This window comes from Aythya marila (genome assembly GCF_965140915.1).
Source record: "Aythya marila genome assembly, chromosome: 17".
Lineage (NCBI taxonomy): Eukaryota > Metazoa > Chordata > Aves > Anseriformes > Anatidae > Aythya > Aythya marila.
The window spans coordinates 1,421,027-1,447,706 of NC_139058.1; the positions used below are offsets into that span (position 1 = coordinate 1,421,027).

Below are 26,680 nucleotides of genomic sequence, written 5' to 3' on the forward strand. Positions count from 1 at the left end.
CCTGGCTTTGGGAAGAGCAGCAGCCGCTCCTTATCTGTAGACGGGCAGGCGGATGTGAGCGTGCTGGTGGTCCAAGAGCCTTGGCACAGACACGGTCTCGTAGCCCTTGCCCAGCATCTGCTCCTTGATGCAGGGCGGGTGGATGTCGTTGATGAGATACTCCAGCGACTGGAGGCTGCTGCTGAGGATGGAGGTGTTGCAGAGGGTCTTGCTGGGCAGCCCCTCGGCCGGCAGCACGCCGAGCTCGCGGGGCGCGGGGCCCAGCTCGGGGGGGTTGTAACAGTCGCTGGTGGGGGTCACCAGGACGCTGTTCCAGGGCGGCGCGAAGTACTGCCCCACCGAGAAGTTGCCGTGCATGCAGTTCAAGGGCGACGAGCTCACCTTCTCGCCCCCCACCGCCGCCGCCGCCGCCGCCGCCGTCGCCCCCGGCCCGTAGGGGCGCGAGGCGCCCGCGCAAGCCTCGGGGGACTTGCTGAGGGCCCCCCCGCCGCCGCTGCCGCCCCCGCTGTACATTCGCAGGTGCTGCTGCTGCTTCTGCTGCCAGAGCAGGTAGTCCACGCCATCGGGGTAGAGGCCAGCCTTGGGAGCCAGGGCCGGGTTGGAGCCCAGCGCCAGCTCGGCTCCCTTGCGGCAGTCCGGCAGCACGGCGCCGGCGTAGGCTCCGGCCGAGGCCACGGCGGGGAAGGCGCCGTGCTTGGCCGGGCTGGGGTGGGCGCCCGCCAGGGCCGGGCAGGCGGGCTGGGAGCCCTGAGCCTGGCACTGCTGGTTGAGCTGGTAGATGATGCTCTGGATGGAGGGCAGGTTGGAGGGAGGCAGCGCCAGGCTCCTGCCCGCCAGCGGCAGCGCCGAGGCCGCCACCGTCACGTTGGGGGGCACGGGGCCCTCCAGCTGCTTCTGGCCGCCGTGGTAGCTCAGCTGCCCGGCGCAGGAAGGGCCTGGAGCTAAAGTGCTTGAGGCTGGGTAGGGAGCGACGCCGGCCTGGGCGGGCGACAGCTTAGTCCGCTTCCCCTCTGCGTTCTTCACCACGCTTTTGCCGGAGGCTTTGACGATGGCCAGGAGGCCCTGGTAGCCGCTGGCGTGCACGGGGTAGGGGCTGTAGCGCTGCCCCGTGGTGTCGTAGCCGTTGACCGTTCGGTTAAGGTGCTTGTGCTGTGGGACCCTGATGTTGGTGGGGAAGATCTTGATGGTCAGCGGGCTGTTGGCCACCTTCTGTGCATAGGCGTCCAGCTCGGCGGGGCTGGGGTAGCGCGGGGAATGCATGGGTGCCGCCGTCTCGCCTGCGGGAGCAAAGAGCAGAGTCAGTCCGACCCCAGGACCCATGGCTGGCCTTCAGCCTCATCCCCTCCTCCTCCTCCTTCTCCTCCTCCTCCTTTTCCTCCTTCAGCACCACCCGCCCGGCTCCCGGCGCCAGCCTTTGGTAGAAACGAGGTCACGGCACAAACCTGCCCCCTCTCACTTATAAAGTCACTTCTAAGTGGCCTAAAATAAACTCGGTGTGGAGAATGGAAATGTCACTTTACCCAACGGGGGAATCTTTCTCCGAGATTGGATTTAAACTACATTATACAAGCAATTTCATGGGTGCTTTGCGCTGCTACGAGAACCTCACCAAAAATGGAAAAGCATTGCATTTACCAGCCATAAATCAGCAGTTCCTATAATGAGCACAAAAATGTCACTTTTATGCAATTTTACAGATGAACAAAACTGGTGAAATTAACTGTGGTAACCTACTGTAGTCAGCAAAAGCCACCGCAGAAAAAAAAAATTATATATGTATATATTTTTGTTCCTTTCAAACTCTTTCCCAAGCAAGTTTCTGCCATTCTGGTGTGAAAACTCATTTGTCGTACCCATTATACTTTCATTTGGAGTTTATCTTGAGTATCCAATGAGCCACCAACTGTGAAAATGATTAAATCTACAAAATCTATCTAATAGATGGAATAAATTAGGTGTTTAAAATCTCCACACACACGTGCGCATGCACATCCAGGCCGGCACATGCGCGCAGGGGGGGGTGCCGCTGGCTCCCCATCGCTCATAAAGCACCCCGGGGGACACGGGTGCCCACGGTCCCAGTCCCAGTGCCCACACGCTTGGCACAAGCAGTTCCAGTGGCTCGGGGCAGCCAGAACGTTGTGCTCGTCCTTCCACCACTGCTGGGAACGGAACAACCACGGAGCCACCGGTGACACCACTAAAAAGGAGGCGCAGCAGACAGATGTCCCCGTTCCGTGAGCAGAGTCGCCGTTGTCTGTAATGGGGACGTTACTGCCAGCTCCGTTTCACAAAATTTCTTCTCCTGGCGTGCCAAATGTGTTCTTCCCCAGGCTGCAGGGAGCCCTGCTCTGCATGAGTACACCAAGGAGCACGGCACGGCGGTGCCTCTGCCTCGCTGCCACCTCTCCCGTGGCCACGGCGGTGGCACAGGGCAGCAGCAGGGACCCTCCAAGCACGGGGCCGGGGATGCAGCAGCAGCCGGCGCGCGCCTCGCCGTGCAATCCTCAGTCCCAGTAAAAGTAATGGCACGGAAAAAGACATCGTATAAGCATTTCACACGTGCTTTATGAAGATGGGCCCATCTTTCCGCACGGCTGCTGAGCATCCTGGTTCTGCTCCCCGAGTGCTGAAGCTGCCCAGGGCTGGCTGATGGGGCAGGCAGGTTGGGGACAGCACCAGCCCTAGGCACGGAGGAGCTGGCCAGGTCCCAAAAGTTTGTCCCTAGGCGATGTCCAGTGCCCATTCCCTTCACCAACCCCACTTCTCCTAGTGTGAAGGGTGCTCGAGCACTGCCACTGCTCCAAAAAGTTGCTGGCACAACTGGGTAACCACCAGCCATCCTCAGCCCACCCTGGGCCAAGTGCCACCGAGGAGCCCCGGTGCTCCCAGGGACCCTGCCCCTCACTGCCAGGCAATTTGGGAGGCTGGGGGTCAAGGTCGCTGTGGAAGAGCTGTGCCATGAGGCGCACCTAACGAGGGCGGATTCATTAAACGGGGCGACCACGCCTGCCTCGGTCCTGCTCCGACCTCGCCGCATGCATGCGTGTGTCTGTAAGAGCAAGGCCTGGCATTAAAAGCAGTATTTAGGGGCAGGTTGGGGCACTCGCACCTCAAGGACCTGGTGTGCAACACCCCCGTGGAGGAGCGGGAGCAGCCCCAGGGGTGCGGGGAGCGAGCCCAGGGCCGGCCGCCGCTGCTCTCAGTGCTCTCCATTACGGCGATGTACCAGTAATTTAAAAGGCAGAATGGAAGCGCATTCACCAGCCATTTCTCCCATTAAGTTAATGTTATGGGCTTTTTACAGGTGTCTTAAATAGACATTGTTATTAACGAGTATATTAAGCCAATTAAAACCAGGGCCTTTGAGCAGGATTTAATGTAGCTGCTGGGAGAGACTGCGCCCGCGGCTCCGTACGGCAGGGCGCGGGCACGCAGCAGCCCAGGCAGGCTGCCACGGGGCACGCGGTGCTTCCAGCACCTCCCCGTCCTTGGGGCATCGCCCGTGCTGGGTTAAAACCCCCCCGGGACAATGGATCCCCCTGATCCATGGGTCTGGGAGCGAGCCGGGGGGCTCTGCCCAGCGGCACAGCCGCCGGCACCGCGAGCGACGCACGTCTGCATTCCCCTTCATGCCGGCACCGCTGTCCTTGGAGGTGGCAGCATCGCGAATACTCAATTAACATGACACTAATTAGCCGGTGACACTCGCAGAATCCCTAATGAACCCATTCCACGGAGGGAGGAAAATCCTCCTTTCTGAGCAAAAAGAATTAAAAAAAAGAGGCCATCGATGGGGGAGGGAGCGGCGCGGCCCCGCGTGCACCCCCCGCTCGCTGCCGGAGACTCCAAGCCCCGTCCCCGAGCGCCGTGGCCGTGGGCGACGTCGGTGGCATCGCCCCGCTGGGGGAGGATGGGGGGCTGCGAGCGAGCCGAGGGGGGAAGCGAGGAGCCTCCTTTGTCGCCTTCTTCACACCAGCTGGGTTGGATGTGACAAGTCACAAATTCAGTGTGTTGTCACATATCAGGGTGACGCACCAAACCCCCACTGGGAAAATTACAGAGCTACCAATTTCCAAGAGGCTCCTGGCGCGCTCGTGCGCGCTGCTGGTAAGCGGCTCCCCCTCTCCGGAGTAATTACTGCTTTCTAACGGGCTGTAATTACTGCGAGATGCAAACTCTCCCGAATCACCGCCGTCACCCGTCAGGCGCAGACAGCCCGCCTGATGCTCAGCCGGTCGCCGGCAGTTTTTCCCCCCTCCCTCCTCTTGAACCCGAAACGTCGAGGACGTCACGGCGAGGGTGGGGGCACGCGTTGTAACCCCCCCTGTGCCGGCGCAGAGCTCGTGCGCTCCCCCGGCGAGCGGTGCCGGTGCCACCCACCAGCAGGGATGCTGCCACGGGAGCAGGGCAGGCGGTGGTGGCCGCTCCCCTGCTTTTTTCTCACCTCCTGCTCCAGACCTTCGCTTACTCCTGAATCACAACGGGCTCAGCGAGGGCTCGCTGCCGTGAGCATCCCTGGCTCCTGGAGCTCCTGAGCCTCTCCGGCCTCGCCGGAGCTCAAAGGGCAACACCGAGATGGTGGCACCAGCCCCAGCCTCCCGCGACACCCACCTCTCATCCCCTCTCCCAGCCGATGCTCTCGCCGGCCACGGGCCATCTCCCACCTCCGCTCGCCTTTTCCTGGGTGAAGGCGACACGCAGCCAGCTCTGGGTCCCCCCCCCTCCCTCCCTGACCTGCTCTATTTTTCCAGCCTGCACTCAATAACAGCTAAATAATTGAATCTGCTCAGCAGCCAAAGATTTGTTTTGAATTTTATTGGAATTTTAAATTGTTTTGTTTCTTCAGTATTTTATTACTGTAAATGGAAAATGCATCGCCCGCAGTAATAATCCTATGGCTTTTTATATTACTCCGAGCTTCTGCTCAAAGCATTATTGGAAAGCTAGGCAGAAATGAGAAGCCATTATAATGGCAGCATAGGCTTATAAGATTACGCCTCCAGCTAAACAACTTTTTACTTTAGCAAATTGGCCACCAAACTCGGTTCAAGACACAGATTTAAATCCTAGACCCCAACAACGCTGCAATCCGAAATAAATCTTTGTTTATGGATTCGGGCAGCCTCAGCCCTGCCGCGCTGCGAGCCGAGAAGCCGGTGCAAAATGCCCGACCGGAGACACGCGGGGGTCCTGCCACCGCTGCCCAGGGGAACCCAGGAGCCGTGCCGTGGAGATGGGGTGTCCCCGACCAAAGCAGCATCTTTTCCAAGATCCTTTCTCTAAGCACCAAGCCTCCTCCATCCCCTGATGCCCTGGCCACGCCGGGTGCTGGAGGAGCCCGGCTGCGCCCCCGGTGAGCCCTGCTCTCAGCCACGCGCCTCCCAGCACGCCAGCAGCTCTTGGCTCCAGCCCTGGGGCTGTGCTGCTGCAGGAGGGGCTCTGGGGTGCCCCTGCCCTGGACGGGGAGGATGAGGAGGATGTTGGGGTGCGTGGGGGGATGTCCTGGGGCTGGCACCGGCCGCACAGCAGTCCTGGGGAAGGGCTCAGTGGGGACATGGTGGCAGCAGTCTGGTCGCCCTCCCTCACCCCCATTCCTTCTCTCCTCCACAACATCAGGCGGGACAAACCTGATTTTTACACATCGAAGCAGGACCGTATTTTGCTACTAATGAAAAAAATTCATCTCAGAGGTAAATCTTCGCAGCGCTGCAGAGCCGAGAGCTGGTGAGGCCGGAGCTGAGCCTGGAAACCGGCACCCCCTGAGCCCTGGTCCCCCCCGGGGCAGGTCTGTCCCCGTGGCACGGTGCCCAGCACCCGGGGAGCTGCCCAGCACCACAAGCGGGGCACAGGAGGGTTTCCCAAGGGGGAAATCACCGCAATTTTCTGCCCCACAGCGCAAGGCGAAGCCTGGGGTGCTCTCATTAGGTGGATGCAGGTGCTGCAGAGGCCGGGACCTGTGTGTGATGCTGCTGCCTGCTACTGGGGGACCTCACCCATGCTTTGGGGCCACGGGAGCCTCCCCTCTGCCCTCCCCAAGCGAGGGGCATGCCACAAGAGCTGAGAGCTCGCCCTGTGTTTGGGCCGTGCTGCCCCGCTCCCCATCCAGCAGGGGAGCACCAGCGTCCTCGACGCTTCCAGAAGCCATCCACAGCCCCCTGATCTCGCTGCGAAACTGCGAGCAGATTTTAGAAACCTAAATATTTGCACAACACTTGGAAGGAAACAAACAAAACATGGTGCGTTTGACAAACAAATGAAGCCCCTGATGCTGGGGTCTGGGTCCCCCTTGGCAAAGCTGCGTGGGTACCGAGCCCCCCGGGCTGGCGCTGGGGCACTGGGGGGGGGGACATTTGGGGACACGGGGACGGGCAGGGGGTGCGCAGCCGGGCAGTGCTGCTGCCCCCCGCCACGCACGTCCCTTCCCTGTCGGATTTCACCATTTTCCACCCTTTGAAGTGCGGCGGTTTCTATGGTGACCGTGTCCCCAGGATGGGTGGCGCAGAGGCCACCGCGGCGCGGGGATGCAGCGGGGGGGGGGCCCCGCACCTGCGCGGTCCCCGGCCCCCCTGCCAGCTCTGCTCAGGGCACGCAGCGTCCCCACGGTGTCCCCTGCAGCGTGGCCCCCTGGGGTGGCCGGGGGGGGCAGCAAAAAAGGGCTGCGCCCCACCTGCAGGAGCCCCCACCCCTGCAGGACCCCGGCCCCGCCGCACAGCCCCGCGCGGTGCCGGGACAAAAGCCTCCCCCAGCAGAGCAGCCCCCGCACAAGGAGAGGAGCCGAGAGAAAAATGCAGAGCGGCTTCGAGGGCTTAAATTAAAAACAACTCCAGGAATAATAGCCGGAGAAATCCATCTGAATAAACGTAGGTGGCAAACCTCGAGCGGCAGCCGCGCAGGAGCCGTAATGTGCAAAGACAACAAAATTCATGACAAAGCACAAAGGGAAGAGCAGGGCTTTGCCATCCCGAGATATTCATCCATTAACACGTTCCCTTTTTAGGCTGACATGTCATTTCAGACGGGCCTTTTTTTCCTCCCCTTTATTCTCTCCCTTGAAGGAGCGCGCGGCTTTGCCGAGGCGTTTGCTGAATTGGATCACCTCAGGGCGAGCACTTTATTATCTGCAGTCAAAGCGTCACCACAAATACCAGTCTACACACACATGTGTCACTTTCTATTTGTCTCCTCGCCGAGGTATTAGCACCGCGCGCCGCCGCGGCACCGCGCACAGCGCCACGGCCAGCGGCAGGGCAAAGGGAGCGGGGAGGGCGGGCGGGGGGACGCCCCGGTGCCACCCCAATGGCACCCTGGTGCCACCCCGATTCTACCCCGACGGCACCCTGATGCCACCCTGACATTGCCCCAGTGGCATCTTGGGGCCACCCCAGTGCCACCCTGATGTCACCTTTAGGATACCCCAAATGCCACCACGAGGCTGCCCCAAATCCTCCCCAGTGCCACTCTGGTGCCACCCCACCACAGGGCCAGCAGTGGGGTCCTCGGAGCAGGGGGAGCTCACCCCAGCCCCTCCACTCTGTTATCTGGGCGATGTACTTGCCACTTTTTTATTATTAAATTAATTTTTGATCTCTAAAAACCACACTTTTTATGCCGCCAGCCCCCCCATGGCTCCAGCGAAGGCACCGGCAGCTGAAAACCCCACAACTGCTACGAAATCAAGAGCGGTGCCGAAAAGTTTGGCTGCAGAACCGAAACCCCTCCCGTGTCAGGGCACCACGAGCCAAACGCCCCCAGAGGTTGGGGTCCGGCTGGGTCCCTGCTGGCCACGGGGTCTCACCTGGGGAGCCTCCCCCCAGCCCAGCGCCCGGCCCCATCCATCCCCCCCCCTGCACACGCGACCGATCGAAAAGTGTTTCTGCAGCGTTTCCTGGCAGGGAAAGTGCAAGTCAACAGCACATTTTGGGTATGGCAGTTAATTGAACTCCTTTTTATGGCACATATATAAATACACAGAACCATCATTAACCGATCCCTTCCAGAAACTGAAAATGAAAGAATTAATCTTATTTCACTCATGTGTAACCCCTCATGAAATTAAAATGATATTTTATGGGTGTGTACAAAAAGCAGAGCTTTGCTGCAGCTACTTTAATGAAAATGCCCTTGGAATAAGTAGAATTGTGTAATGAGAAGCCATTAAATGTGGTTTTATCCCGGATGCAATTAAACAGTTTTATCACTCAGGGCTGAGTTTCCGTGGGTGCGTCCCGGGGCGTGCGCAGTCACGCCGAGCCCTCGGGAGCCTGACCCAGCCTCCCCAAATCCGTGCCCAACAGGGCTGGGCTCCGAATCCAACAACCACGCCAAAATGATGTTTACGGAAAAAGCGGCGTTTGATGTGAGCGCGTCAGCCCCCTTTTGTTCCTCAGCAGGCTTCGGTAAACAAATGGCACTTGTTATCTCGCCTTTCTAAAAAGCACCTGCGAAAAATAAAAAGGGAGCAGGCGGGGAGGAAGAAAGCACAGCTCAGCAAAGCTCGTGATGCGCATGGAACAGGTGGGCTCCTTCCACGGCCCCTTTGATGCATCAAAGCAAGGACACGGCCTCGTTGCAGCCCTCTGCGGGGCTCAGGGGGACGGGCTCAGCCCTCCTCATCCTCCCTGTGCCACGGCACCCGGCCCGGCCCCATGCAGCCCGAGGGGTCCCCAAGCTTCTCGCCCTCACCCACCCCGTTTCTGGCTACCCCACAGAGCCCCGTCCTTCTTTCCATGGTTTCCAGCTGGGGGTGTCCCTGTCCTTTACGCCCACTGGGACATTTTGCTTCCCAAAGGCCACGTCCCCATCCCTGGGTGCCGCTGCAGGGGGGCAGTCAGCAAGCTGCCCTCGAGGCCACGCCACGGGCATTATTTTATTTCCTTTCTTAACGAAGGAAAGTGTTCTGCTCATGAAGCTCCCCATCCCTCCCAGCTCCGTATTGATCCCAGCCCATGGCAGGGCCCCCCCGGTGCAGGCTGGAGGAGGGCACAGATAAAGCAACGTTTCATTAAATATAACCCAGTGCTACGGTACTGCGGAGAGCAAGAGAGGCGAAGAGTTTGGGCAAAGCGAGAGCCGCATCATTTGATTTATAATTTAAATAAAGCTCAGGATTCCTCTAATGCACACGGACTAAAATCAAAAGGGGCCGGGCTGCCGGAGCTAATTGGAGGTGATTTTGTCCTGAGGATGCTGTTTGTTCCTCGCGGGAGGTGGTGGGCAGGGGCTGGCGGGGCACAGGGCACCATCCTGCCACAGCCTCCAGGACACAGGGCACGCTGCCACCCTGCTCAGGGCACGGACTGGGATTCCTGGTGAGAGAAGCCAGCCTCTGCCACCAGCACTGGGGTGCAGTCACCCCCAGCAGTTACTGGGATGCTCCTGCTCAGGGCTGGCTGTGCCGGAGCGTGGGGCACCAATGCACCGGGAGCGGGGAGAGGAATAGGGAGGAGAGCGAGGGGGAACGCAGGGCAGGGCCATGGGGTGAAGGTGCCGGGGCCCTCAGCTCCCAGCAAGGGCAGGAAAATTAGTCAGCTCACCTTTTACGTGAAATTAATACAAAAATTAATCAGCGGCACCGGCAGGGTAATAGGATTTCACAGCGGTGCTGGGCCAGACGGCCAGCGTGCCGAGAGCCAGACTCATTTAATATCGACAGAAACAATGCCAGAGGACAGAAATAAGACCCATAAAGATAATTACTGAGATACTCAGGAGCAAATTAAGTAATCAGAGGCACTTCTAAATTGTGCCTCGTTTTAAGGGAGCGCTCTCTTTTCCCAGTACCTCGGCGGGTGTTTGGGGGGCAGCGGGAGGCTCGGCCCCACGGCCGGGACGAGCCCGGCGGCTCCTCGGCACCCCGCGCACCGCAGGTGCCATAAATAAGGAAGGGAAAATTGTATTCAAACCCAGATGCGTGGCCCTGAATGTCACCTGCAATTTAATTTGAAATAGCAGGAGGCAGAGAGGAGAGAGGCATGCTGCATTTTCCCATAATGAGCGGAAACGTACGGTCAGCTAAACTTTGATTAAGGTGACCTGGCCGGCAGCGAGCGCGCTGGGGGAGCGCGGCCAGGCACGGCCCGCACCGGGGCAAAGGGGGGAAAAAAACCCAGGGAGCTGGGGTGAGCACGGTCCTGCCCCAGGGGTGGGGGCACAATCGGCCACCCCCTGGTCCCCGTGTGGTCCCTGCTGGCCTGGGGTCCCCCCGGGGGATGCTCCACAGCGTCGTGTCCCACGGGCTGAGGCACCCCCAGCTCTGAGCCACCACCAGCACGTGTTGGGCACGTTGTGGGAACGGGGGGGGCACATCCTGACCTTGGCGCCTTGCAGGGCTCAGCACAAAGAGCCTGGTGCCAAACCTGTGGGGTCCCCAGGACACCCCGGCAGGATCCCCGCTGTGGGTCCCATCCTTGTGGGCACAGCCGAGCTCGTTAGCACGTGGCACCGAGGAGCGCCGGGAGCCGGAGCCCTCGCGCCAGCCCTGCGCCGCTGCTCAGGCATGACAGATTAGGAATAATTTTACAAGAGCAACATTCATTTTCCTTCCAGACACTAATAGGAAGGAGACTCGAGCGGCACCGCGAGCTTGGATTCAAGGCGAGCACACGGACGTGCGGGGCCACGCGCTCGCCCACCCGCTTCGCAGAGCCCATGGGGAGCCCAAATCCCAACGGGGTGCAAACCACTTGGGGGGCACAGACCCCATCCACCCCAGACCACCAAGGCCCTGCAGGCACCAGCACGTCCCCACCAGCGATCCCGCTGCATTCCTCTGCCCGGGGTGAGCTCCTGGCTGGCCATGAAACCACGCTCGAGCCTGGGGAGCTTCACCCAGAAAATAAACCCTGGCCCCCCCGTGAGACCCTGGGGCCAGCCAAGAACCGAGCAAAACCCGGTGCCACCCCGTGCCAGCCGTGCTGGGGTGCCCAGGTAAAGGGGAAAAATGTCTGTGGGAAAATACAGATCATTAAACAAATGCCTGGGGGCTGTCACACACTAACAAGCCGAGCTTTAGCAGCTGATTTGTCTTCAGCCTGCAATGTTTAAAAATCCAACTGAGACCAGCAGAAAAATATCCACTCCCCTCTTTAAAACACACATTCATCACTTGAGAATCTTAATGCGTCTTTCCCAGCCGGGGAGGTCAAACACGCCTGCCTAAAGCAGGCTCATTAAATATACATTTAATCATGGTTTGGATTGAGAGACAAAGGCTGGGAGAGACAGGTGCTTTACTGGAGTGACCTTTTGGAACCCATTTTAATGTAACTAGTTTACAGCTTATCTGAAAGGCCAGCTCGTCGGGAAGGCGAGCTGCAGCAAAACTGGGAAAGTAATTACGGGGGGGAAGGGACGGGAGGGAGGGAGGGGAGGACGCCGAGGCTTCGGGGGTTCGGGAGGCTGCGGAGCAGGTCCTGGAGCTTTGTCTGCCGCCGCGCTTTGCAGGCAGCCGCGCAAAATTTTCCGAAGTTCCACTTATCAGCCCGAGCAACCCAATTTAATTTGCTTATCTCGTCTCCTTCCCCCTCCCCCCCCCAAATAACCCCGCTTCTCCTGCTCTTTTTAATTATCAGTTAAATGAATGTCTTTTCCAATAAGACAAGAAACATCAAAGCAGGGAACAGGCGCGGGCGCCCCAGGGCGGGCAGGAGCCGGGCGCAGGCTCGGCTCCGGAGGGGCTCGGACCCCGGCGCATCCCGGTGCCGGGGGGCAGCGGGCGATGCCATGCGTGTGCCCTCCCCCCCGCCCCGCCACTTACACTTGCGTGGCTCCAGGGCCTTGTTGGGGCAGGCGAGGTGCTGGCCTGGGGGGTTCTGGGTCCGCTGCAGGCACGCCAGCATGGTCCGGGTGTCCTGGCCGGCCGCGCCGCCGCCCCGCGTGCTGCTGAGAGAAAGGAGACGGCGGTCAGAGGAGGGCACCAGCCACCAGCACCTTCGTCCCGTGCCCCCCACCCGTGCCCACCTCCCACAAACACTTCCCGTGCCCCCTGCCCGCGCCGCCGGGCAAAGTCTGCGCACAGCGGAGGCTGGGAGCTCCTGCGCCGACCGCCGGCGCGCACGCTGCACAGGGGCCTTTGCTCTTTTGGAGATAAATAAATAACTATGGAAGCCTTAAATAAATATGAAGATGTATAAAATAAATATGAAGGGCTCGGTGGGTGATCTGTGCTCCCTGCGTCGCTCTCTGCTCCTCCTGCAGGAAACCAAGCAGCTCCTCGTCCTCCTTCGGGGCACAGCTCCAGCGCCGTGCGCCCCGAGCCCTGAGCCCGGGCTGGGGACAGCAGCAGCTGCCACCGGGATGTCCTCCCCACCGCACTGCAGGGACCCGGCCCACGGGCGTCAAAGTCCCACTCGGGATGGTGGGATGCATCAAAATCTGCTCAGGAAGAGCTGGAGGGGTCAGGCCAAAGTCACCTCCGCCAACGATCTGCTAATTGCACATCCCGAGGGAGCCCAGCGCAGGCACAAACGTGGCTGCGGTGCCCGTCCGTGGATCCATCGCTCTCCTGGCCAAAATGTTCCGCTGGCTGTGAGTCAGGGCTGCACGGCACGGTGGATGCACCTCTTTAGCTGCTCCATCGCAGGGAAACATCCTCCTGCCGGGTCTGGTGGATGGGATCCTGCCTGCTCGGGGTGCTCAGGGGTCCTGCAACGCGGCTGCTGCTTGCACGAGGTGCCGGGGTGCGTGGGGGCGGCGCAGTGACCTTGGGCACGTGCTGGCAGAGCAGGTCACCACCACCGCTTGGTGATGTGCCCCCCAGTTTGGGGCCGAGGGCAGGAGACCCCCAGCACCTCCCCACCAGCATGGCCCAGCAAGAGGGGCTCGATGGGGACCCGCAGAGCCAGCGAGCCCCGGCCCCAGCCTCCCGACAGCAGGACCTGGTTACCGGCCGCGTCTGAGCGATTACAGAAATGTCTTTTTTTTTTTTCCCTGCACACAATGGACAGGCCTTCTTGGGAACTGCTCGCCTTCTCCTCCGAGCTGACAAATGGCCACAGACACGTGCTTGCTCGCTCCCGGCTGCCACCACCACGGGGTTTGGGGTCCTGAGCTCCCGTCCTGCCCCTGCAGGGACACGGTGGCGCCCGGCCGGCCCCGCTGCAAAGTTTGGGAGACGGAGAGAGTCGTCAGAGAAAGGTGTGAGGAGCAGGAGGGGAGGAGGAAGTCATTTAATACCGAGCAGGTGTCTGGAGAACCCAAATTGTGCTGTTTTCTCCTAATAATGAAGTATTCATGAGTAAAAGCCTTTTTCACTACTTTCTTAAGATACTAATTTCACAACAAGCGCCTTGTTACCATGCAATTATTCCAATCTTGCATTTCTCCCAGATTCCATCTGTCCTAGCGCTCTCTAAATGAAAGACAATCATGTAACCACCTTTCATTATTCACTATTTTACTTTCAGCAAAGGTACCCTGAAAGAAATGATTTCCTCTGAAAAGGACTTTTATTCAGTTTCAAAACCAATTTTCTCCTATTACTGTCTTAAAAAAGGAGGAGGGGGGCAGGGAGGTGTTTTTATTTCGCGCATTACATATCCTTTGTTAATGCAGCTCGCAGTAAAAGCAGCCGTATCCATTTTCTGGCTTCGATTTCTGGTAATTTTAAAATATGCCATTACAATCAGGCAGAAATTATACAGTTTGAAAAGAGAATGAAGTGCTTCTTATTCACAGGCTGAGCGCACTTGACTGCTCGGGAGCTCGCGTCTCCCCGCCGGGACCGGGGGCTCGTGGCACAGCCCCGCTCCCGGCGCGCAGCCACCAGCCGGATTCGGTGCTGGCCGTGTCCTCACCACGGGGTGGCCCTGGGCAGGGACCCCCTGGCCATGTCCTGAGCCCCATCCGAGCCTCTCCCACGCGCTGACCTCCCGCAGGTTGTCACCATCTGGCCGATTAGCAGCGGACGTCACCTCTGTCCCTGCGCCTCCCCGGGAAGCCGCGATGTCCCCGTCCCTGTCCCCGTGCCCCATCATGGGTGGCTGGACATGTGCCACGTCAGGCCCTGGCACGAGGCTGACACCATAAAAACGGCCACAAACGGTGGCTCTGGGGACAGCCGTGGGTCACTATGGGGTGTCCCCCATCCGCTGACCCCCGGGGACAGGAGCCGAGGGCAGGATGACCCCAAACCCACGGAGCAGCGAGCGGGGAGGCCGAGCAGCCCCAAATCAGAGCAGGATGCAGCCACGGTCCTGCCCCTGCTGCAGGCACAGCCGGGGTCCCTTTGGGGGCTGCCACCCCCCGCAGGGCACCGCGACCCCCCAGGGGACACCGCAGGGCTCTGCCCCCACCGCGCACCCCGGGCAGCGGCGCTGCAGCCGCGCCGGCGCGGGAGCCACACGCCAACCTAAATAAAGGCAGCGATTAATTCCCATCACAGCTCTGCCCCCGTCGCCCGGTGTCACGCAGCTCTTAGCAGAGACAATTTTTTCGACAGCTAAGCTGAGCTTCACCCCATATTAATGCGCACGCTTAATAACCGCCGAGGTCCCCGGCTCGGCACGCGCAGCCCCGCTCAGCCCCCAATCCCCCCCCCCCCCCCAGGCCCTGCAGCACCCTGGGGTGCAGGCTCAGCACCCCGGCCCCGCAGGCAGCAGGGGGCCGGGCCCCCCCGCACAATAGGCATCTGTCCGCTCCGTGGCATTTCGTTAATGCCGCCCAGAAAAGCCCTTGAATCAGCTGATGGGAATTGGACGCTGCGCTCTCCCAACGCTTACCGCCAGCTTAGTTAGCTCCATCTGCGTTTGAACTAATTCCAATCAGCAGGATCCGATTTAGTTCAAGCTGCTCTGGCTCTTTCACGGCAAGAAAGGCAACACTCAGCAGTTTTTGCTGCCCTGCCCCTGAGTTTGCACGGCCTCTGCCCAGCCCTCAATTATGGCCCTGGGGCTGGTGGCACTGCCGGCACCGCTGAGCCCGGAGCTGCCGCGGCACCGCCACCAGCCCGAGTCCTGGGGGGCAACGGGGTGAGGACTGAAGAGCCCCCCGGCCCCAACAGCCCCACAATGCTCGTACCAAGAGCCCGGGGACTGCTCCATCCACGCTGCCGGGTGCTGTTGGGATGGGGACAAGGACAAGGCTGGCCCCGAGCCAGCGAGGCCCCAGCAGGTGCTGTCACCGCGGTGAGACGGCGCCGGCACGGGGCACGGCACCGCTTGTCACCCGGTGCTGTCCCCAGCTCCCGTGGTCAGGATCAGGAGCTGGCAGCACCACGGGGCCCGGGGCTGCCACCCAGTGCCCTGCTCCGGTGGCTGTGGGCAGGGGGACAGTGTCCCTGCGCCCCTCCAGCTCCCACCATCCTCTTCCTCCTCCTCCTCCTCCTCCTTCCCCAGCCCCTTTCCCACTGCCTCCGTCCCCGCCCCCAGCCTGCTAATTTCGAGGCCCTATCGCTCCATCGGACTATTTATAAACCCAAGGTCTTTGTGACTTTAATAAAAAAAAAAAAAAAAAAAACCTCTGTGTCTAAAGCTCCAATGACAGAAGGGTTTGGCACCTTCTCTGACATCAGAGGCCGATAAGACGGTCTTATCTCCTCCGAGAGCCCCGCGAAGGTCCCTCCAGCGAGATAAGGCCAGCGCAGCTGTCGATAGAGGCTTTCATAGGCGAGGATTTAGATAAAAGAAAATGTGACGGGAGGGGGGGCGGGGAAGAAAGGGAACTTTCAAAGTCTCAGCCTGAATTGGGTCTGTGCCGCTCGCCTCGGCAGAACAATGAATAAAGGGGACTGCAGAAGCTGGCCTCTTGTTAGGAGAAGAAAGGGCCGTGTCTGCCGCCGCAGCGTGCGCATCCCTGCCCGGGCGCTAACGAAGCTGAGCGCGCTGCCCGTCCCTAGCACGCGGCCTGGCTGGGAAACGGGGGCCAGCTGGGATAAAAACCACGTAAAAAGGGGATTTGGGGGAGCGGGAGGTGAGGAGGGGTAGGAATAGGGATGCTACGGAGCCTTGTAAATGAGCCACAACGGAGCTCAGCATGGCAGCAGGCACGGGGCGACCTCGGAGCCATGCGGGCTCAGGCAGTGACAGTGGGGATGGGGACAGGGATGGGGACAGGGACAGGGATGGGGACAGGGCTCCGGACCGCTGGGCACAGGCAGGAGGTTTCTGCTCCACCCTGAGCAGGGAGGAGCGGCCGCAGCGGGGGCAGAAGGACGCCCCGCTCGGCACCCGCAGCCCGGTGCGGGAAGGAGCTAACACGGGAAAGGTCACCCCGCGGTAAATCACGGGGAGCACGAGATAAAATAAAAAGGAGAAGTTTGACGACACCTTGCCGAGGGCAGCAATAAAGCACGGCGTGCCGCTGCCGGCTGCCCGCGACCTTCCCCTCGCCTGGCAAACGTCTCCATCGGGGCCGGCCGAGCCGCGCGCGCGCCCCGCTCCCCTCCGCGCTCCAGCCCCGGGCCTTTCAGGGGGCCCTGTTAATAATTAAATGTTAATCTAAAAAGCAATTTTAGCCGCAGCGCTGCAGATCTGGTTAGAGATTACATTAGCATGTAAGAGTCAAGGGTAATTTTCTCTAACCCCTCTTGTGATCTCTAAAAACCCGCAGATCTTAAAGCGCCACCAGCTCCTCTGAGTGCGGCTGGAAGCCGGGTTTGTGCCGGGGAGCGGTGCCAGAAGTGGCAGGACCCCAAAGCCAGGACCCCAAAGCCAGGACCCCGCAGTGCCACGAGCAGAGCTGTAGCCCCCGAGCTTGGGTTCACACCCAGCAGCCTGGTGGAGCTTGTCAGAGCAAGGCCCCAAGGTGAGGAGCATCCCAGTTTCGGGCGCTCCCAGCACCCGCGTTTATTTACGGAGGAAACATTTTCCTGCTGCATCCCCACCCCTCTCCCCTCGGTGCTGCAGGAGCCCCCAGCTCGCGTGGTGGCAACGAACAGCAAGGAGGCAGGACCGATGGCCACGGGGACGTTACCCACATGGATCCATCCCCACCAAGAGCTCCTGGTGCCTCCTCGGCCCCCGTGCACGCAGGACGGGGGCTGCGGCACAGCCTGGCACTGCCTGGCCCCAGAATCGCATCGTGCCAGCCACAACAAGCACCCGAGTGTTTGAGGAGCAAAGAAACGAGAGGGAGCTCTCAGCGCATCCTGCCAGGGCAGGAGATGGAGTGGGACCGGCACGGGCAGCGAGCCCGTTCGAAAAATGAGCATCAAAACCCCCCAAAATAGCCTCCTGCTCGGGAACGGGGCCATAAAGGTGGGGGTGACCCCACGAGCCCAGCCTCGTGCAGGGGAACGGCTGCGGCAGCACAGAGAGCAAATTGAATCAGAAGACAGAAGTAAATTGCCTCCTGACTGTTACAAATGACCTGATGGAAGAAATAAGGTATCAGATGTGTACGTAACAATGGAATTAAAAAAAAAAAAAAAAAAAACAATTCAAGTGCTATTGAGCATTTGCAGACATCCTCGCGAAGGACTAGGGCGGCCTGGTTAAATTTATGTGTCAGCTTTAAGGAGGCCTCTCATCAAATGAGCTATTTCGGGCAGAGATTAAAGATCTATTTTAGCTGTGAGCGGGAACAGCTCTCACTAACAGGTTAATGATGATTCTGGAAACCGGAGCAGCCCCGTGTCCCGGTGCCGTCCGTGGCCACAGTGGTGCCAGGAGCATCCCCGTGCTGGGGGGACTGGGACGCGGTGCGAGGCCCCCCCTGCTGATGCCCAAGCACGGATGGGACCCGGGGCTTTGCGGCTCAGAGGTTTCCCTGCTCTGAACGTGGGGCTGCTGGGTTTGACCCCAAAAAACTCTTTGTAGCTCAGCACACCTTCTTGGGTCTCCAACAGCCCTCTGCCACCATTCCCGGTGCTGACATCCTCCTCACAGCCTGGCCGTGCCCTGGGGATGCTCCCACAGAGCACCCACCGATGGCACCCCACGGATGTCCTGCTCCATGTCCCCAACCCTCCTGAGGCTGGGTCCAGCCGCTCTGCCAGCGTTTGGCCAGGACAGTTTGGGTCCTGGGGAGGTCTCTGTCCCGTGGGGAGCTGCTGGAGGACACCTGCAGGCAGCACGTGCTGTATTAGCAGGAATTATCTCCGGCAGGCTCAGGAGCATCGCCCACACCGGCAGCACGGGGCAGGAGCAGCCAGAGGTGGGGAGGAGCGGCCAAGCACGTGTCGGCTGCAGGAACGGGCACACGCTGCTGTGTCTCTGCCAAGAAGGTCGCTACGTGGGATTGGAACAAAACCAAGAAAGAAGCAGCCCTTCACCTCTCCTTCTCCATCAGACACCAAATCCCGCTGTCCAACACCGTGCCTCGATCCTACAAACCTCTGTGGCAACACCCACGGCACCGAACAGCCCAAACACCCACGGCTCCCCGGGGTGCCCCAGAGCAACCCCAGCCCGAGGGGATGTGATCGCAGCCGGCAGCAGCACGGGGACCTGGGGCTGTGGGTGTGCCACGAGATGTGGCAGCCCCAGTGCTCGTCTGGCCACGGTGCCCAGCACCCTGGGCCCCCCCAGGGCCGCCTGGCACTGCCCGTCCGGCGGCACCGCGCACGGCGAGGGCAGGCGCGCGCCGCGCGGTAATTACAGCCCCGAGCGGCGGAGCTGTGAAAGAATCTAACGAAGGAATCCAGGGTAGATCGCGCTGCCGAAATTACTATAATCAAAGGCTTTCACAAAGGCTTCAAATGCAACCAATTACCCTGAAAGGCAAGGCAAGAAAGAAAACAAATTAACGTGTTTGCACAGAGCCCGGCGGCGGCGCACGCACCGCCCCGCACCCTGCGCGACCCCGGCCCGGCCGCCGCTGTCCCCGCGTCCCCCGGCACACAAAGGGGCTCTGTGCTGCCGTGGTGCTGGTGGCACAGCCCGGGGATGCGGGACAGACCCCGCCACGGCTCCTTTCAGCGTGCCGGGCCCTCAAAGCGTGCATTGAGGCCAGCCCCGCGCCTCCCCGCCGACAGATGGGCGGCTATTCACCGCCACGGCTCCCAGAGCCCTCCCGGCCCCCCTGTGCCCGCCGCCCTCGCCTAATTAAGTTACGCTTCGTCTGTGCCGCGAGGCCGGGGGAAGGAAAAGGGAGAAGAAAAAAAAAAAATTAAAAAAAATCAACTTCTTTCTTTTAATATTTAAAGAGAGTCCGTCACCCTGAGTCTGTTTTGTAATACAAAGCTCGGGGGATTTAAACCCTTCTCACCCGGAGAGATGGAAATGAATGGTGCTCTTTAATGAGCCAGTTCAGCAGAAAAGATAGATTTCTGAGATTACTGTAGGAATTCTTATAATTGATGTGTACTTTTGTAACAAGGATTATGCCACCATCCGGCCAAGCAATTCCGGCTCTTCCCCCCTCTGGAGCTCGCCCCGCGCTCCGGGTTCGCCGCGCGCCTTCCCCGGGGAGAGGAGCGAGGCCGAGCCCCCGCGGGAGGAGCGAGGCAGAAAGGGGGGGGCAGAAAAAGCTCCCACTAAAGAAAAATTAAACAGGCTTTTCTTATTTAGCCGTAGATAATGCAACGCAACCACTGAATGGGAAAATAAGGCATCTATCAAGATTTATATATTTGTTTTACAAAGACCTACTTTCTCCTGCCTATTCTGCGAGGCCAGATGAGCTGCTGAATGCGGAGTAATTAAAATGAACACAGAACAATACACGAGCCCTCTGAAGAACGCGGAGTTTCCCTTTTATGTTTATAGCAATTGTATGAAAATGTACAACACGGAATGGCAACAGCTGACAGCCGAGATGAAGCAGACATGATTGCGAGTTGGCTTCCTCCCGCAGCTGATTGGCATTAATTGTGCGCGTTTGCAAAGCAGAACAGAAAGTCTGACATTAGCTTCAAGCGAACATTTCTTTCTAATAGTCTTAATGATTACGACGAGGGCTGATGATCACCGCGGTGCGTTAACGGCCCGGGGAGCGGCTGTGCTCTGCGGCTCCTCCCGGCTGTGCCGGGCTGGCCCTGGCCCTGTCCCCAATCCTGTCCCCATGGGGACAGTGCCCAGGAGGGGCTGCAGGCACCAGGGATGGATCCGGGCTCCAGCACTGCCCCAGGACCCCAGGGATGCCCCACAGGGCTGCGTCCTGACCTAGGGTGGATGAGGGGAGCCCGGCACGGGATGGGCTGGGGCAGGGGATGCTGACCGCGTGGCTCCCGGGCAAAGACGGGAAAGCAGCGTGCAAATAACCCGCGTGCAGCAGCAGAGCCCGTTATTAGAAGCTGATTAATTAAACCTAATCCGAGTTTTCATCGCAGACTTTTTGCTGGGCAGGGTGGTTTGTGGGACGTCCTTTTCATGCCCTGTGCTGGCAGGAGGCAGAACCCAAACCAGGAGGCCCCGAGCACTGCCACGGGACAGGGCACCGGTGCCAGACACGCGGGGACCCCCAGCCCCAAAACCCCTGGGTTTACCCAGAAAATAAAACCCAAACCCACGGCCAACGGGAGTGCAGCACCACGGGGTGCAGGCAGATGGATATCCAGCCGGGATGTGGCCACGGGTGACAGCGATGCCACGTCCTGGCTGCGAAACCTGGCTGTAACCGGGGCCCTGCGCCCCTCCCGGCAGCAAGGGAAACTCTGTGGGTTCACAGACCATAAACCCGACTGCGAGCAGCCAGGAAACATTCACACGGCGTGCGCACGGCCCCTGCTTTATCAGCCGTCCCCTCGTAAAGCTCAGGGCTCCCACAAAAAACCAGGGCTGCCACGAACACGCTGCTCGTAGCACCACGACTGGCGCAGGCGTACGAGGCGCTGCCTCAACGTCACCCCCTGCCACGTGCCGTCCGCCAGCCCGGGCGATGCTCGGGGCTGCCCACGAAGGACAGGACTCGGACACCATCCTCCTGCTCTCCGGGTCAGATCCTGCTCAGCCCTGGGGTCTTGGGGTCACCGTGCAGCCTGTGGGGCCGGCCACAGGTCCGGTCCGTTCCTGGGTACAGGTCTGGGAATTCCCGGCCCCATCATTTGTTCCCAGATGAGAAGAAATCCAGGCGCGAGCCCCCTCCTCCTCCTCTCCTTCCCCCCAAAAAGTCCGTAAAGAAGAGCTATAAAAGCGGCTCGTTATCTCACCTAGCGAGGCTCAGACTGTATGTTATTGCTAATTGGGTATAACATCCTTGTCTTGTTCTGCTCTCTGAAGCTAAATCAAGAAAGCACCACTGCTGCGAACTAATTATATCTCCGGACTGCAGACTCCAGCTTGTCTTTCCCTTTATTGAGTTAAAAAATGGTCACTAACCTTAATCTCTCATATCCCCAAGCATTACAGCTGCTGAAAAACTGCCGCTTCCACCCGGTCTGTGCCGGGAAAGCCGGAGCACGTGGCCGGAGGGGGGCTGCTCCTCGGGGAGGAGAGGAGCCCCCGGCACCGCACGCCAGACACGTCCCACGTCCTACATCCCCCACGGGACCCCAGCTCCGCTGTGCCCACACGGCACTCGTGTCCCCTTGACACCTCCAACACAGGGCTGGGCACCCCCAGACACCGCTCGCTGCTGCTTCCTGGCTTTTTCTTCTCAAAGGAAGCTGCTTTCGTGAGGATTTGGGGTAATCACAGCCCCGCAGCTCAGCGGGAAGGGTGGGGGTGGCAGCGCCAGGACCACGTGCAGCGGGGACACCGGGCGCTGCTCCGCCAGGACCCCACAGGGCTCCCCGGTGCAGGAAGCACCAGCCCTTTCTGGGAACGCCTCCACTTTCTCCAAAGGGGGGGGGTTAGGCTTTGGTTCTCGCCCTGCCACAAGCATCCCTTAACAAACGGACACATCCCTGACTATTAATTAACCCGAACCACTTAAGACAGCCTCCCGCTCGTCAGCTTTAAGGGCCAGCTCCGAGCAGCAAATCCAGCGACGCGCAGACGGGGGCTGCTTACGTGGGACGAAGGCGAGGGGGGTGCCCTGGGCCACGCCAACGACCCCCCCTGCTCAGCACCCCTAACAGCAGGATTTACACCGTGCAATTAGCCAGGACACACGGCTACAAGCGGGGCGAGCAGGGCCCAGGGCTGGCGGTGCTGCCGAGCGCCCCCCGCCACCACGACTTCCCCCCACCGCTCCCTTGTCGTGCGAGCGCAGCTGACCGAGAAAGCAGCATGAATATTTATCTCTGACAGCTAAATCTCTCCACTGCAGGGTATTAAGGCTTTATTAGTGTTTGGTTACCGCCGATGATGAGCCAGCCCTCGCTCTAGCCCGGAGCGCGACAAAATGACCCGCGAGAGGCAGATGGTGCGAGGCTGGAGCATCCCCGACCCCAACACGTGCCTGCTCCTGCTGGGATGGGGGGGGCCACGCACCCCAGCCCCGTGCACAGGGCACCCAGTGCCACCGTGGCGTGCTGCCTGGGCGTCCCTGATTGTCTGGCCCCTCTGTGTCCCCAGCCCCACGGTGTGGCCACCTTCCTGGGGTCCCCCCCCGCTGCGCCACGCAGGATGGGACGTGGCTCGCCGCTTTGGGTTAAAACGCTGCTCTGTTCTCTCTTTAGCAAAAGGAGTCCCAGGGGCTATAAAAATTCCCAGCAGGCTCTTGTCAGTCTCAGGTCATTAACTTTCTTTCATTGGGAGTTTGTTTACAGGCAGCCATAAATAGCGGCGCCCGCGCCGTGCTGCGGGCCGGGGCTGCCAGCGGGAGCAGGGCGCAGCACCCCAGGGTGCTCCCCAGCACCCTGCCCCAGTCACTGATCCGCCGAGGGCATCGACAGCCCCGCTGTCCTCAGATGCCCTCCTGCGACCACGTTTCCCCTGTGCCTGGGGAACTGTCCCATGTCCCCGCAGGACAGGGCCACCCCTGTCCCCGCACACAAGGGGGGTCCCGCGATGCGCTGAAACTCCCCTCACCGACCTCATCAAGGGGAAAAAATTAATTACCAGCTCATCATCACACCCCAGCAGGCTGCGGGGGCAGTCACCAGATGCCTCCCAGCGTGTCCCAGAGCAAGGGACCCATTGTGTCCCCAGCCCACCGTGTCCCCAACCTGCTGCTCCAGCCTCCAGTCAGGGATTTGCTCCCCATGGCAAACCAGGAGGGGAGCCTGGGGGTCCCACCTCGCCGGCCCAAACGGGTTGGGGGGCGAACGGGCACAATTAGCACAGCCGGGCACGGTCTGCACCGGGCTGGGAGCTCCCCTTCTTGTATTTTACGGGGCATCCAAAGAAACCAGCTGATGCTTTGTGCGCCCTGGGATGGGGCTGGGCTGGCACAGCACGTGGGGAGAGGTGGCGGCCGCACAGCCGGGCTGGAAGAGCCAAAAACCCAAAGTCACGCACGGTGCGGGGACTTCTGCGCTTCCACCCGTCCCCAGGAGAGCGGGACCCGGCCAAAAAACCCCCCCCCCCAGCTTCATGGCTCACGGTGTCCCCCCCCACACGTCTAGGGAAACATCTATATTTTAAACCATCCGCTCGCACAACCTGTAATCAGAGCAACACAAATAGCCCCGGCTTCCCATGTAAATTAAAAACACCCATTAGGCAGATTTCAAAAGATGTCAGTAGGCTTATAATTATACACGACATCCTTCCGAGATAAAAGCGATTACCGGGGATGCAAATCACTTAGCAACCAATCAGTGCCCCCAGAGTGCAAAGCACTGACCAGCCATCCATTTTCGCCTCGTCCTTTTATTCCCTGCATCGAGCAAATACAAACACAGATAAAGAGAGGCACAATAGCTCTTGACACGCAAATAGGTTAACATAATAAAGCCAGCTTTAGCCGGCTCACTCGAGGGAGAAAAGCAATTCTCAGGCAAGCAGGAGGTAATAAAACAGGGCTTTTGTGTTCCTGGCTCCCATTCTCACCCCTGCGCCAGCTTTGCTGCATTAGCTGATAGGCATCGCGGTTTGATTGAATTACCTTTCATGAATATTAGCTTTTTGAGGAATGCGCAGGCAGAAGAGAAAGAAGAAATGTCTTATTTTTGCATGCATGCGCCCGCTGCAGACGGACATGCGGCTGCACAGAAGCCGGGGGCCGGGAGCGGTGCCCCGGCAGCTGCAGCCGCCCCCCCCCCGAGCCCACCCCGCAGCTGCAGCGACCCCGAAAGCTTCAGGGGGGTGCTCGGCCCTACACAGCACCCCCCTGCCAAAGCTCGGGCAGCACCGGCACGGGGCCTGATCCTGCCCCCAGATGCTGCCGGTGCCCCCAAAACCGTGCGGGGAGGGCAAAGGGTGAGCCCACCCCAGGGTAACGGGGAAAGGAGGCAAAACGAGGCCACGCTCGCCCCAAAAGGAGCCAGCAGGACCACGAGGTTCCCACCACAGCCTCGTCTCCCCAGCACACAGCGGCTCCGAGCAAAGCACCGGGACGTGGCCGGCCCCACAGCTCCGCCGCCTGCTTCCCAAAAACCAGCTGTGGGCACGGGGAACCTGCCCCAGGCAAAAAGGAGCCGGCAGGGTGCGGGTGGGCAGCACTAATCCTGCACAGGAGGGGAGCACAGGGGCGGCTCGGGGACGGCCACGGGCGCACGGCCACCGCTATGGGGTCGTGGGAGCCGGGGGACCCTCGTCCCCGTAAGCTGCGGCCGCTCCCCAGCAGGGCAGCAGATTGCAATTAAAAACCGGGCGAGATCAGGCTCGCCCCCAGCTTGCTCGGGGCTGGAAGCGTGGTTCAGGTGCAAATAGGACGGAGAACCAGAGGGTCTGGAAGGCGAGGAGGTGTCGCAGCTCCCCCGCAGGGGCTCCGCGGCAGCCGCCAGAGCCAGCAGCAGCCCCGTCTCTCCGTGGCGTTCCCGGCTCCAGCCTCGGGATAAATATTCACAGCGAGAGGTTTCAATTTTTAATGCCACGGTCGGCTGAGACAGGCCCATCTCGCAGCCGGCGCAGACGAGGCTCCCCTCCATTGCTGACCTACTAAACTGCCAAGCGAGCCTTCCGCGAGGACGGGAGCGCACACACCACGCTCCTGCGGATGAAGAATTGCCTTCCCTTTCCCTGCTCTACGCACACAAGGTCACAGCAAGGCCCCGGAGAGCTCGGCTCTCCTGCCAGCGGCCTCCAGGCAGCCTGACCCAGCAGCGGGCGGCTCGCCCCGGGAAAATCCACTCCTGGAAGCCGCACACATTTCCAAAGGGAGGCAGCTCCTATAGACACGGGGAGAAATGCGCTCAGAGAGGACCAGCCAGGCAGGGATGCTCTCACATCCATCCTGCCCCTGGCACGACTGCCTTTGCCAGCAGCACGTGCCCCACGCTGGGCACGCCAAGAGGTAAAACCCCACAGCAGAGGCATGGAAAGCTGCTGCACCCCACAAAATCCGTATGAATAAGACCCGAGGAGCTCCTCACCGAGGCACGGGCCGCGTGGCCCTGCCGTGCTGCCCGCAGAGCCCCGGGGCAGGCGGCTCCCATAGTCCACAAATTGCCCTCCAAGCAGCGTGCGCCCACCCAGGCGGGCTGCCCACGGCCACCGAGGGAGAGCACCCATCGCAGGGACCCATCCACGCACCCGTTATCGCTGCGTGCACCCCGCAGAGCTCCCTGCACAGCCACCCCGACACCAGGACCCAGGCGAACGCAGCCCCGAGCGCGGCCGCCCGGTTCCACCGCTGCCTCTCCTCGGGGACACGCCGGGAGCGGAGCAGCAGCTCCTCACGCTCAGCTTTCCAGCTTCATCCCTTGCCTCCTGGGCGACGACTGCGTGTCTGTGAGCTCTGCTCCTGCTGCTCGGGGATGCCGCTGCCACCGCCTCGCTCCGCGTTCCCGCAGTGGCCGCCCGCTGCCTCGGCTCCGTTCCCAGCACCGCCGGGGTCCCGGGGATGCCGTGGAGCTTCTGGGCCAGCCCCGGGGCTGTGCCCGGTGCCTCGCAGGGTTTTCAGCTCGGTTCTGCTCCGTGACAGCGGGAGGAAGCTCAGCCACAACCACAGCAGGGGCGCTCCCGGCTGTCCGCGCTCCTTTGTGGCCGGCTGGATGCGGGGCCGAGGGGGCTCGGGCGGCTGCGGGGAGGGGGCTCCGAGGGCTCCGGGGGGCTCCGGGGGGCTCCGTGGGGCTGGGGCCGGTCCCCACCGCACAGATCAGGACCCGGGGGCCGGCACCGGAGCACCTCGGGGCGCTTTGCTCGTGGCGAGGCACCGGCGGCCGGTCCATTATCTCCTCCCCACTTTGCCATACGATGTAAAAACCCCCCAAAAAACCCCAAAACCAGCCAAAGTTGCTCCCATCCTCCGGGCTGCGCTGCGATGCGCTGCGCCCCCCCCCCCCTCAACCGCCCCTCGCCCGCTGACCCCCCCCAGCCCCTCGTAACCCCCCGAACCCCCCTTGTACCCCCTCGGAGCCCCCCCAGGCCGCCTCCCCGGTGCTCGCCGCCCCCGCCCGTTACCGTCAGAGCAGGATCCGGGCCGGCTCCGGCCGCTGCGGTGCGGGGCCGCCCCCCCCGGGCCGTGCAGCAGCAGCGGCGGCGGCGGCGGCGGCACCCGCCCGGCCCCGCGGCCCGCCCCGCCCCGTGCTCGGCCAGGGTGCGGGGCTCCGGCGCGGAAAAAAAAAAAAAAAAAGGTAATCGAAAAAAAGGGCGAAAAAAAGGCAGGCGGAGAAAAGGCGAAACGGCGAAGGACGGGAGAGAGAAAAACGACGAAAAGGGAAAAATCCGCAAAATCGCCCAGCCCGGGGAGCGGCGGGGACGTCACATCGCGGGCCGGTCCCGGGCGTGCTCCGAGTCTGGGTGTGCTCCGGGTGTGCTCCGGGCTTGCTCCGGGTTTACTCCGGGTTTACTCCGGGTTCGCTCCGGCTGCT

The 26,680-nt window shown here is 60.9% G+C and overlaps 1 protein-coding gene across 2 annotated transcripts; it reads right to left on the bottom strand.

The window, feature by feature from the left end:
* On the bottom strand, positions 1-26,680 carry FAM222A (family with sequence similarity 222 member A). Of its 2 annotated transcripts, none has more exons than XM_082773704.1 (3): positions 26,271-26,680; positions 11,759-11,880; positions 1-1,277 (listed from the first exon to the last, which is right to left on the bottom strand). In XM_082773704.1, the coding sequence occupies exons 2-3, from the start codon at positions 11,838-11,840 to the stop codon at positions 31-33; spliced, it is 1,329 nt and encodes a 442-aa protein (XP_082629830.1). In that variant the 5' UTR covers positions 11,841-11,880; positions 26,271-26,680; the 3' UTR covers positions 1-30. The 2 variants fall into 2 exon arrangements, with proteins under 2 accessions (XP_082629830.1, XP_082629831.1); XM_082773705.1 differs by having other exon boundaries at positions 11,759-11,883.